This window comes from Canis lupus, chromosome 23, assembly GCF_048164855.1.
Source record: "Canis lupus baileyi chromosome 23, mCanLup2.hap1, whole genome shotgun sequence".
In the NCBI taxonomy this organism is placed as follows: Eukaryota; Metazoa; Chordata; class Mammalia; order Carnivora; family Canidae; genus Canis; species Canis lupus.
This window is the reverse complement of record NC_132860.1, coordinates 19,529,127-19,541,731: the sequence shown is the minus strand read 5'-3', so window position 1 is coordinate 19,541,731 and position 12,605 is coordinate 19,529,127. Positions and strand designations below refer to the sequence as shown.

The 12,605-nt window shown below is 48.7% G+C and overlaps 1 protein-coding gene across 16 annotated transcripts in view; it reads left to right on the top strand.

Moving 5' to 3' along the window:
• PPFIBP2 (PPFIA binding protein 2) overlaps positions 1 to 12,605 on the top strand; it is a 170,163-nt gene that overhangs the window by 112,690 nt on the left and 44,868 nt on the right. For all 16 annotated transcript variants that reach the window (XM_072794206.1, XM_072794214.1, XM_072794205.1 and 13 more), the window contains 6 exons: positions 659 to 751; positions 4,169 to 4,280; positions 6,703 to 6,764; positions 7,884 to 7,959; positions 9,018 to 9,121; positions 11,071 to 11,138. In XM_072794206.1, the coding sequence (XP_072650307.1) occupies positions 659 to 751; positions 4,169 to 4,280; positions 6,703 to 6,764; positions 7,884 to 7,959; positions 9,018 to 9,121; positions 11,071 to 11,138 (515 nt within the window). The remainder of the gene's footprint in view (positions 1 to 658; positions 752 to 4,168; positions 4,281 to 6,702; positions 6,765 to 7,883; positions 7,960 to 9,017; positions 9,122 to 11,070; positions 11,139 to 12,605) is intronic.

Below are 12,605 nucleotides of genomic sequence, written 5' to 3'. Positions count from 1 at the left end.
GCCCCAGCCCAACAGACTGTCTCCCTGTCTGCCTCTGGGATACCTTCTCCCTCTCTCCTTCCTTTAAGCGGACCCACTCCCCTGCCCTGGAGCACTCAGACTGGCTCTACATTTGGCATTTGTTCTCTAGTTTTCTGTCCTGCTGGTTGTCCCTTCTTCTCTAGAGCCTTCCAGGATCACACGCCACCCCTCTCCAGGTTCCTAGATCGCTCCCTCCAGCACAGAGAGGTGCTCCCACCTAGCCTGCTCCCTCCTCCTTTGTAATAAGCTGCCTCGCTTTGCACCTCTGTTCCTCTTGCTCCCAAGTCCTATCTGTCCTGCATAGCCCCCCCCCCCCACACACACACACACACTTGTGCACAATCTGGGCACACCCCGCAGGGGATGTGGATTTCAGAAAGGGGCAGGCTGAACAGGTTCTAAAAATAAGAAAATCTTCTCTTCCTGTGCCTGAAACTCCCTAGCTTCTGTTTTCTAATGGCCCAAATAGCTTTTCCCGAAACAGGACCATGTTTAAAGATTCAAGCTGCAGCGTGGAGCATGACGCAGGTGCTCCTGCCCCAGGCATCCTCTGCATGAGCCTCACCAGGGTTGGAGATCCAGGGAACACTGTGCTCTGTAACCATCAGAACCTTGTTTTTCTCCCTCATCCTTCTAGGAGTTACTGCAAGAGCTCAGACACCTCAAAATCAAGGTGGAAGAGCTGGAGAATGAACGGAATCAGTATGAGTGGAAGCTGAAGGCCACTAAGGTAAGAGGCGGTTCTGACGCTTTCAGAGAGTTTGAGGTCTGGTGGCAAGGGTCTGCACTCAAGCCCAGGGTTTGCAATAGCCTAAGCTGGAAGCACGCAGACTGACCCTACTGTGTGCACACGCAACAGTGCATAGATTGTGCAAGCAGGCAGCTTGGGTCTAAGAAGCCCTTCTCGTAGGGAAAGCCTTCTGAGATGATTCATGCTGGAGTAGCTGAGTCTCCTTCCTCTCTCTGTGTCCCGTAGCACCCCTAGGCTGGCCTGGGACCAGGACGGGGCTGTGAGCAAGGGAGAAGCCTTCGGGCAGATGAACACCAATGTTATACTGGCTGCATCACTTTAAATACAGCAGTCCGTTTATTAATCAGTTTTTAAAATAGGCATGCTTCATTTTTAGCCTTGAATACGTATGGAATATACATATGGAATATACTTATATATACACATAATATATACATATTCCATAGATGCATAATTTGACTATTGTTTTAACTAAATCAAGTTTCTATTGAGCTGGGGAGCTAGGCTGTCCTGGGGTTGGGGGGAAGGAACAACCCCTGGGCAGCATTTCCACTTGAGGGAGCCTCTGAAGGCACATCTGCTATTTCACTAAGGTCTCTGCAGCGCCCCCCAGGTGTGTTAACAGAATTTCGCTTCTTACTGGAGTTTTAAAGAGTATTTAAGAATTTTCTTAACTTCTAGTTTGTAATTTTATTTTTTCCTCTAGGTTAATTTTTATGATTTATAACAATAATACCCCTTACAGAGAATTTCCAAACCTTTAAAAAATGAATTAAAATCACTTCTATACCACCCCAGAGCTATATTCCTAATATTTCCTTCTAGGAATTTCTCTTTTGAGGTGTGTGTGTGGGGGGCGGGGGGGGGGGTCTCTCTTTCTCTTTCTTAGTTTCTAATGTTGGTAATTTATGTATAATATATGTCCCTCTATTAAAACTCTGAACATGATATTGATGTAGGTATAACCTGTTGTATAAAGTGATTTTCTTAACCACTTTATGGATGAGGAAGCTGAGGCACAGAGCAGTGAAATAACTCTCTTGGAATAATACCAAGTCAGCACTGATCCTGGCAAACCAAACCCACTTATCTCCAGCTCTGTTTTTATCTAAGTGACCCTTGTATGTAGGGTGCTTCACTTACCTGTTCCAGGAGCAGTGGTTTTCTCAAATAGCTCAGAACCTCTGTCACAGTGCCCTACTGCTGCAAATCCCGTCTCGGGGAAGCCTTTGAAGTTGAACATGCCACCTGTTATAAAACCAAATACCTTTTTTTAGATCACTTAAGCTCTTTGCCTTGGCATCTAGGCCTTTGAGATACTACAGGTTATTTAGTAACTATCAGGTGTGAGACACCTCTTGTGTGCCAGAATACATCAAGCCCTTCGCCCACTTCTTCCTCATTTGATCAATAAAATAGCCTACTGAGGTCTATTGATTTATTTTCCTCATTTTGGTGGTTAAGAAAACCGAGGCTCAGAGTGGCCAGGGTGAGGTTCAGATCTGGATCTGTGTCATTCCAAAAACCATGCTCTTTTCTCTACAAAATCCTGATTCCCTGCAGTAAAAACCTGCCCCGTTCTTAAAAGTTCTTCCATTTTCTGTGTTAATCTTGTCTGTCCCTGAAAGTGATTCATTTTCAAGTGCAGCAGCAGTAGGGTGTGCTCCCTGGGTTTAACGAGGCCGAGTTCTTGCAGGGAGCTGGGGTGCCCACCTGCCTGCCAGTCTGCATACCTTTGCCTCGGACCTCTTGCCGCACAGGTGCAGCCTCAGTGGCCGTGGCAGTAGGGTACTCTGTCCTCGTGGTCAGGTAGAGAGCTTGGGGCCATTGTAGACTCCCCAGCTGTGGGGACCGGTACTACACTAAGCACAACAGAGCTCCTGTCATTTCTGACCTATTCTGTGGAAACTGGCACATGGGAGGTGGGGCCTGGCCACTTAGTCTACAGGATTTTAAATAGATAACCTCACCTAGAGGCAGGCCTTAAGAGAAGAGACCTCCGTATGCTGGGTGCTGGGCTCTGCCTCGATAGGCCCACATCACCAACATCTGTCGTGGGTCCCTCAGACAAGCATTGGGCTTCCAGATTCCTAACAGAGGCCAGCTCTCACTCTGACTGCAAAGAAAGGGGAAAATGGTCATGGAAGGTACAAGAAAGATTAAGAGGATATCTTCTAAGAATACTGTGGTCCTTGTAGAAATGAGAGGCGTTTGGACCAAAAGTCTTAAGGCTACGGTTTTCAGAAGCCACCGACATTGTTAGTTGTAAGTCACAGGCAGCGAGGCCGTAAGTGAGCTCTGGAAAGCTGCCTTGTGGCTGTAGGCCTCAACAAGCTGTTTGACGTAGCGGGGCTTGGCTCTCTGGCCTCCGTGGATCTATACACCGAGATGGGCTCCATGATAGGGGCCTCCACCTGTGCTATTAACTCAGAAGCAGGCTATAGTAGGTGGCACCTGGCTTTAGAGCAGGTGGGGTTGGCAGCCTGGTCACTGAGTGGCTCTGTGCCTTAGACCTCGAATCCTGCACTCCTGGTGTCTCCCCAGTAGCGACATGCAGGGATATAAAGCCAGTGTGCCCCTTGGGATGGGACCGACACAGTTCTGATCTTCTAATGAGGATGGGAAGATATGGAAATCACACCTACTGTTATGTGTGAAATTTAACAAGCTCTGCTTAGTGGAAATGTGGGAACCTGCCAGTACAACTGTCCGTGTGGCTGTGTACGAATGTAAGTATGCAGCTTTGTGGCTGTATGACATGCTTTATTTGCAACAGTGTATCTGCTCAGCACACCTGAATGCTTGTACGGAAGTACATGTTGGGTGAGTGTGCACAGGGCCTGGAGGCTGGGCAGAGGCCATGGCTATGCATGAAGGCTGGGAGAGTACTCGAAGGAGGGAGTACTCTTGGCTCACTCTCCGTCTACCAGGAATGACTTGATTTCCACTATACTTCCTGTATGGGCTAGGAAAATGAAAGATGTGCACACTTGTTACAATGGTGTTTATACGTGCTGTTGCATGAATATCTTGGAAGAAGGAAGGCCACATCCAGAAAGAGAATCTCCATCAGCAGCCCTCCCATTGTGCACACTTCCAGCTCCTCAGGCCTCAGTGGTGACTGGGCCTCAGGGGGCAGGATAAGGAAAGAGTCTGGTCAGGTAGGAGGGTGCAGGTGAAGAGCCAGAGCCAGGGGCAGGGCCAGATTGGCCAGGAGGAGCGCCACCTGCTGGGGAGGGCCGTGAACACCTCTGCTCACCTCTGACACCTCTGCTCCTGACTGCCCCATATGCCATGGGACCCAAGCATTGGTCCTGGTCTCTGAATGACTTGAGGTACTTCGTTACAGTCTGGTAGTCCCTCTGAGCCGCTAGGGGTCCTCTGTTGCTCTTTCAGGCTGAGGTAGCCCAGCTGCAAGAGCAGGTGGCCCTGAAGGATGCAGAAATTGAGCGTCTGCACAGCCAGCTCTCCCGGACTGCGGCTCTCCACAATGACCATGCGGAGAAAGGTAACTGGTGTGGCTGTGATCGAACATGGTTGGCCCTGGGCCCTGAGCCCTCTCTCGTAAGTGGACGTGTGTGTCCCTGAGTGAGTATGTATATGCCTATGTGAGAGGCATGCCAGTGTGCGCGTATGTCCTGTGTGTGTGCAAACATGCCCAAGTGAATAGATGAGTGTGTGCACGCATGCACGTACATGCTTGAACGGGCCTATAAAGTGCAGCTCTATGGTGGAATCATTGCCATGAACTCCTCCCATGTCCAGAAGACTCTGCTCTGAAGGCTTTCTCAGATGTAGTCTGATCATTAAGCTCTGTACAGCCACCTCTGGAGCTTTTTTTCACTTGATTGATAGGACTTATTTTTGTGTCATCCCCATAAGGGAGGCTTTAGTGATTCACTCACTTTATGGATGCTCACCTGATACCTAGACAAGGTCCTGAGGTTACAGAAAAAAAATCAGTTATTTCTCATCCGTTAGATCTCAACTTAAATGTTACCTCTCAGAAAGACTTTTCCTGGCCACCGTACCTCAATGAGGTGCCGCCCAGTCCTATTGTCCTCTATGTCGGCATTCTTCTTGTTTGTGTCCTAACACTTAAAACTTATCAGGGCTGCGTTTGGGGAGGTCTCTTGGTATAGACTGTTGTCCTCACTGTGGGGCCAGGGACTGTCTCTGTTCTATTTAAGACCATATCCACGGAACTTCACACAGCATTCAGCCATGGTAGGCCCCTAAGAAATACTGAGTAAGTGAAAGGGCAGTGGATTGTCCGTGATAAGTACAAGTCTGCTGATTCAAAATAGAGGATGAATCCCCAAATCCTCTTATCCACACCTATTTGATATTTACAGCTATTCACCTGGTGTACAAAATAATCACACACCTTGTGACTTCTCCTACCTACAGGCTGAGGGTGGTGCTAGAGGAGGTCCTGTCACCCTGTGGCTTGGCCCCACTGCTGGGTCCCCTCTCAGCCTTAGCAGGGCTTGGCTTGGGTCCCTGGCTGGGGTGGGGAGGCCAGGCAGCCCTGAAACAGTGACTCCGGCTGGAAAAGGAGATTGGTGACCCATATGTCCATCGCTCCCTCAGCCTTTCTCGGTGTCTTTCCCAGCTTTCCAGCATGTTCCCTACCTGCCAAAGCTCAAGGTGGGGTCTGGAGCCCCCTAAGATATTCTAGACTCCCTGTGGTAATTAATCTGCACAGAACACTTCCTGTGCCCTGACTCTAGGGCAGGCAGTCTTCCCCCTCCAACTTTGCTTCTCTCTAGTCCACACCTCTAATCAATCATCAGGTAACTCTTGGAGCTGGTCCTTTGGCCATTTGCTCCTCAGGTTGGGTTCTGCCCAAAGCATTGAGGTTTGCCAGTCTTCGTATGGAGCTTACCACCTCTGCAAATGGAGCTGCAGAGCTGATCTTCAGCTGCCAAGAGCCTAAGAGAGTGAGCAGGCACTCTCTACTTTCCTCTGAAAATGAATCCCTATGACTATTACCACAAAGCCCATATATTTACTCTTCCTATTCTTGTTGCAAGCGAGATGCCTATACTTTGGTTCCCTCGTCTCCTGTACTTTGTTTACATAATTATCTCTATTCCTTTTGCAGTAATCCGTTTAGGGATAGGGACAGGTCTTTGTTTTGAAACTCCAATTATGTGACAATCCCTAGACCTAAACATTTAGCAGAATGACCTCCAGCTCCTTTAGGCATCGGCCTTTGACCTGCCCCATCAGGTCAGTTGGGGAAGAAATCAAGAGTCCCTATTAGGTCCAGAGGGAGAGCAGGCCATGGGTTGTCCACGGCAGATTGACACAGGTATCTTGAGCTACAGGGAAATTCTATGGGTTTCTGAAATAAGATAGTTTTCCTTAATTGTAGGGTTTGTTTTAATGTATATATAGATGTGTCTAAACATTTGTTAGTCAATTCTGACTAGAGCATTTTAATTTAAGCCAAGTATCCAGCTCTTTTACATAATCATTCTTTTTTCATCTTCATTCAGCTGTAGACTTTTTTTCCCCCCTTGTTTTAAACTCTCCTTTGTGCAATCCATGGGACACTCTGATTTTCTACAAAACTAGTTAGCAGCCCAGGTGCATACCCACTCAGGTAATAGGCAATAAATGTCTGTATTCTTCTGAGATCTTGGTTCTGAAAGATTTGGGGGTTGTTCTGTGTCACTGTTGAATAAATGGCATTTTGATTTCCCCCCGCTAATGTCCATAAAGAGAAGATAAGATGCTAGGCTCATTCATTTAGTAATCCAACAAATATTCAATGAGACCAACTATGCCAGACATCATCACAGGCTCTTCAAGAAGTAAAAGAGCCCATGTGCAATGTTCTCACAAGGAAAGTGTCAGCATCTTAGCACGTGGGGATGGCTGTCTGCGTTTCAATAATTCTTCTTACACCTAAATTCTTCTAGACCAAGAAATCCAGCGTCTGAAAATGGGGATGGAAACTTTACTTGTGGCCAATGAAGATAAGGTAAGCCGATCATCAGGCAGCCCTGTTCTTCCTCTGCTGACATCTCTGGCTGTTCCATCCCTACTGGTCTCTGATATTCTGGGCAGGGCCATGCCCAGCAGGCCAGTGACCCAGGGACATGTCAGGAGAACGGCTGCTGCCTCTTCAAGACTGAGCCTCAGCCACCTGTTTCTTGCTTTGAAGCCTTGGGGACTTTGCCTAACTAAAATCTCCCAATGGCAGATTCAAGTCCTACCTGTTTGTGCTGGTGTGGGGTAATAAATACCACCACAGTTATTGCGAGTGTCGTAACAGCTGCTTAGACTCCTGGGAGAACTTGAGACCCGTCCACCCACCTCCTATGCGCACGGTCTGGCAATAGACCCCTCACGAGGACCCTGGGCAGCCTGTGATGTACTTACCCTGCTGCCTTCTGCTCCTCACATCTGGTTCCTGCATGATCCTGGAAAAGCCACCTCTGTAACTGTAGAGCACCCACCTAGGTGCTAACTTGAGCCCCGAAGCTCACAACCCTGCATTTTACAGATGAGGAAACTGAGACTCCAAGTACTCAAGTAGTTTTGTCCAAGGTCAGATAACAGTAGGGAGTGGAGCCAGGGTCACCCCCGAGTCTGTCTAAGGCCAAACTCTGTATGGCCTCCCAAGCCCCCAGACCTTCACTGAAAGAAATGATCTCCTCTGGGAATTTTGTCTGTTGTGCAAGGAATCTCCGACTTCTAAGGGACAGGTGAGATAAACTGGAGATAAACACAACAGCTTTATTTTAATCTTTCTTGGCATGTAGCTCCAAGAGGACAATAGTCAACCAGGAGGCAGATTGCAAAGGATAGGGAGATAGTGAGTTTCCTGCTTCTGGAAATGTGTTAAGCCCCTCGAAGGATTGTTTTATGGCTGGAGACCTGACTCATAGACTTCAGGTGGAGATAAGAATGTTTGCAGCGCCTAGGGGGCAGACCACTGAGAACCCAGGCTCTGGACACTAGGCTTCCCGTTGAAGCATTCCTTAGTTCCATAGAGCATATCTTCTCAGTGTGCCCAGAACATAGTGTGGGCCCCCACGAGAAGTCGTCTGAGGGGCCAGTGGTGGTGTTCACATATGGTCTGCTCTCACACTGACAGGACCGTCGGATAGAGGAGCTCACGGGGCTGCTAAACCAGTACCGAAGGGTGAAGGAGATGATGATGGCAACTCAAGGTGAGGGCAAGGAGGATTCTTCATTTTCTCCCAGAAAGGAATTCCATCTACTGCATTAAACCCAGGGGCATTTCACCAGAGACTCCTCTTTATTTGGGGATGATCCTCTGCTGGAGAATGGAGCTGGTTAGACTGTCCTGGACGGTGGGAAATTGGTAGCAGCTATTGATTTCTAGAAACTGTCTAGATTCTAGATTTCTAGAAACATGTCTGATGACAGTCCAGAGCTCCCAGGGACTAAGCAGATAGTCAAGAGAAAGCCATCGATGCGAGCCCTTGGGAATCCCTGTCCTTGGAGGTCTCCCATATGTTCTTTCCTGGATACCCCTTAGGGGCAGTGAGTGCAGTCAAACCTGAGCCAAAGATCAGTTCAGTACCCCTCACGGGGGATTCGAGCTTGTCACCTCCTGAGGAATCTAAAAGCTCCCCGAGCAGGTTTCCAGGGCACGTGGGGAGCCTTCTTTGAGTCTCTAGGTGCCTGGGTTCCCGTAGGAAGGCAGAGGGCAGGGAGAGCTGTCGGCGTCTCATGCTTGCCGCCAGGCTGAAGGCACCACGCAGGCAGCATTAGTGCTCATACGAGCCCAGGAGGGCGGATGCCGGGTGCCTGCCTTCGCCTCCACGCCGTTGACCTGGGCTCCTACCACAGCCCTGGGAAAGCACCTGCTTCGCAAGAGGGGGCTGCTCTGAGGGTATTCAGAGACCTGTCATTCTAGCTGAGCTTTGGCTGATCCTGCACACATATCACAGCCCCATTTTCCTCTGGTCTTTGAGGTCAAGTCAGAGCCTAATTGCCTGGCCAAGGAATGAGGTTTGGGAGGGAAAGTAGAGATTGCCCTCTCTCTGTTCCACCCACGAGCTTTGCCCTTGAGATGACCCTCATGACAGCCCTTCTTCAGATCCCCTGAAGAATCTTAGGACTCACACTCTTAACGTACCTTTATATCTTCCTTAGGCTTTCTTCATGAAGGAGAAAGACTGTTAGAATTTTGCATCATTACAGGTTTCTGAACAACTCCCACAGTAATGACCCCCACCCTCTTCTGCATTCATGCTTCCAGGGCCCTCAGAAAGAACTCTCTCAAGCAATGAAGAAGAACTCGAGGGAAGTTTCAGAAAGTGGAGCACTGCAAATAAAGGCCCCGAAGAATTATTTAAACCAGAGGTGCTGTGTTTCATCCATGATGTGGGGTTTCTGCAGGCCCTAGGAGCTTGTACAGAGCTTGGGAGAGGGTCTAATTAGGTACCTGTCAGGTATAAAGCATGACAGGTGAGAACCTAAGTGGGTGGAGCGGTCCTCCCAGCCCTTGGGGAGAGCACCGAGGGTGGAGGGCACCCAGGTACAGGCCTGCATTCAGAGTGGGAGGGGTGGCACATAGAGACTGGACTTGCAAAGACAGAAATTCTCAATCCAGTTCCTTAATGCTTTTCATCTTTCCTATCTGGGAGATAAACAGAGACCCAGGTGGTTTCATTTCATTTCCCCCTGTTTCTCCAGCATCTATGTTAGTGCCTGGTGCCCAGGAGAACGCAAATATTTGTCGAATGAATAAATGTGTCTTGCTCGTCGAGGGGAATACCTCCAGCTGTTGCAGTGATCCGTTCCTATTTCAGACATCTCCTCCAGCCCCTATAACCAGCAGGAAGATTTTCTTTTCTCTTTTGCTGGTCCTATTACATGAATCTCTCTGCATTTAGACTAGATACAAATGAGCAAATAAATGCAAAGATCTCTTCTCAGGTGGAGAAGGGGCTTCAGCCCAGGATCTAAAAAGTTCATGAAACTCTAGCATGGCCAAACCGAAGAGGATCTCAGGAGTCTAGCTCAGCTTTTCTGAGGGAGGAGCAAAAGTGTCACCAACTCAGACAAACATTCCAGACTGCTGACAACAATACGGTACCAATGATTGGCACTCGGTAGCTCTGTGTGGTCGCTGTGATGAGCACTGTACATGGCTCTCACCTCATTTCTCCTCACGACACTGTCGGGATTCTTATTTTATTGTGAAGCTGAGGCTCAAAGAGGGTAATGATCTGCTTTAGGTCACATGGTGGGTAGATGGCAGCACCTGGAATTAGACTCCCATCCATCTGACCAAAAAGCCCAGACAACTGTATTATAATACCAGGGTTCTCCCTATAGTAGACCAAAAAGGTACTTACTGGGCTCTAGAGAAAAAGATCATCTTTGCACTTAGTACTTGATGCTGAAAACTTCAAACCGTGTCCTCCGTAGACACCACCAGTACTCATGTTTGGTCCACCTGTAATGCTCTTCCCTTTTAGGGGATCCCTGGGTGGCGCAGCGGTTTAGCGCCTGCCTTTGACCCAGGGCGCGATCCTGGAGACCCGGGATCGAATCCCACATCGGGCCCCCAGTGCATGGAGCCTGCTTCTCCCTCTGCCTGTGTCTCTGCTTCTCTCTCTGTGTGTGACTATCATAAATAAATAAAAATTTTTTAAAAATGCTCTTCCCTTTTAGCCTTTTCACTAAGTGCATTCTCATTTCTCAAATGTTCTCCCCTCTGAAGCCCTTTTCTGAACTATCCTTCCCTCCCCTGTATCTCTATACTGCATTATAGGTATCAGTACCATAAGGATGTCTATACTGATCGTTTATCCTAATTGTCTGCCTGTCTAGTGTACGGAGCACTTAGCCTACACAGCACAGGGCCCGGCAGGCAGGAGATGTTGCCCATGTTTGTTAAGTGAATATATCAATTATAGTGTTTCTCACTGTAAGCAAATGAAATCGACTCTGGCTAACCTACACCAAGAAGGCATGTTTTTGAAAGGGTGTGTGGTGGCTTCCTGAATGAAAGAAAAAGCTGAACATCCTGGCTCAGAAAGGGCAGGAGAAACAGGATTCCCAGGGGTTCAGGTGTCAGGCCTCTACTGCAGGGTTATGGATGCAGGTCTGGGGAGCAGAGGCAGGTCGGCCCAGGTTTCCAATACTCCTTTCTCCTTGGCATCTTGAAAGAGCAAGGCACCCATACTGACACAGCCATCCTGGCTGTACCTAGAGGAGGAAGTGGAACTCCTCAAGGAGAAAGGATGGTAGGAAGTCTCCAGACAGTAACTGCCCCCTACAGTGACTTCTGTTTTTTGGTGCAGATGCCTCCAAGATGTAGCTCTCCCACCATGGGGCCACCTCCACTACCGCAGAAATCACTGGAAACCAGGTAGGAGTCCTGATCATTTCCTTGGAGCTGCTGTGCCCTCAGGCCCCTCTTAGGGCACCTGCATGGACTGGCCATGCATAGTGAGCACAGCCACCATGTCCTAGGCACACCTAACCTTCCACTGAGCAGCACTCCAGACCCTGGCAGTGGCCACAGTGTAGCCCTGGCTACGGAGCAGTCACAAACCGTGCCTTCCTCCCCTGGCCACAGAAAGACTTCCCTTCCCATGGGCTAAGGGTCTGGGCCATTGCCGCTGAGAGTAGACCTGACCAGGGCTTGGAGGCTCAAAGGAGAGGTGGCTGTAGGTTGTCTGTGCCCACCAGTGGCTCCTCGGGGCTGGGAGTATGCCATGACATAGGTCTCGTTTTCATCAGCTCTTCTTGAGAGTCCTTCCTGCTCTCAGGATCCCTAGAGCCCTGTGACAGTCCAGGCTTCCCAGGGAGAGCCATTTCTCCTACAGGGAGGTTGATTAATTGCTTTGGGGAAGCAATTATAACGGGCTGGCCCATAGGATCACCTGGCTGCCACCTGTCTGGTTCCCTCGAAAATGAACCCATTTCTAGCTTCCTATGTCAATAATTTAGAATACACTTCCAAGTTGGGCCCCATGTAATGGAGACATAGAGGCTCCACTGCCAAGAGCAGACTGTCTTTCAGTGAGGGTATCTGGGGAAATTGGCCATAAGTATGATGGAAGCTTCCCCAGAATGGCGCTAAGAGTCCAGAACTCACATGCTCAGGACCCCACTTTCTAGAGAGCCACTGTTTCCCTCAGCCTTTAGCCCTAGAGAAAAACTATCAGTGTCAAAGACAGCAACTGACCAGTAGGTTTTGCACAATAAGAAATTCAGTTTATGAGTTCACTCAGGAGGAAGTCAACACTGACTAACTCACACTGACCAGGCTCATAGGAGACCAATGTGCCAAGAGATTCTGCTTTACTCATATGAACTGAGAAATAACACTGCCAGGGAGACTTGTCACAAAATAACCCTTATGACCACTGGTGGCATTGCCTCTTCTCTATACAATTGGTGCCCTTCTCTGCAAAATAATCTCTGAAAAAGCAAATTCCTCTGAACAGACTAGTGAGGGTATATGGAGCTGGAGCAAAGGGTTGGAAGATCCAGCAGGTGATGTTCTGGAGCTGTGCCTGGCTGATGTGCTCATTTTCACTCTCATGTGGTACAGCTCCTTTCTCCCTGGATTCCGTCTTAGATTCACGGACAAGGCAGTGTTGGCACCTTTCCTGTCTTTTGACTCTACAGAGCCTTCTTTTATGACTACGTAACAATTAGCTCCCATTAATGTAACAGAATTGAATGTATTCTAGACTTTCAGGGAATGCCAAGGTCCTTTGATTTGGATTTAAGTGATGCCCTCATGCCCTCAGCAATATGTTGTCTGACCAGGCTATCCCCCGGGATGGGCCAGTCTCCTATGTAGTGATTGTGATGAGAGGATGGT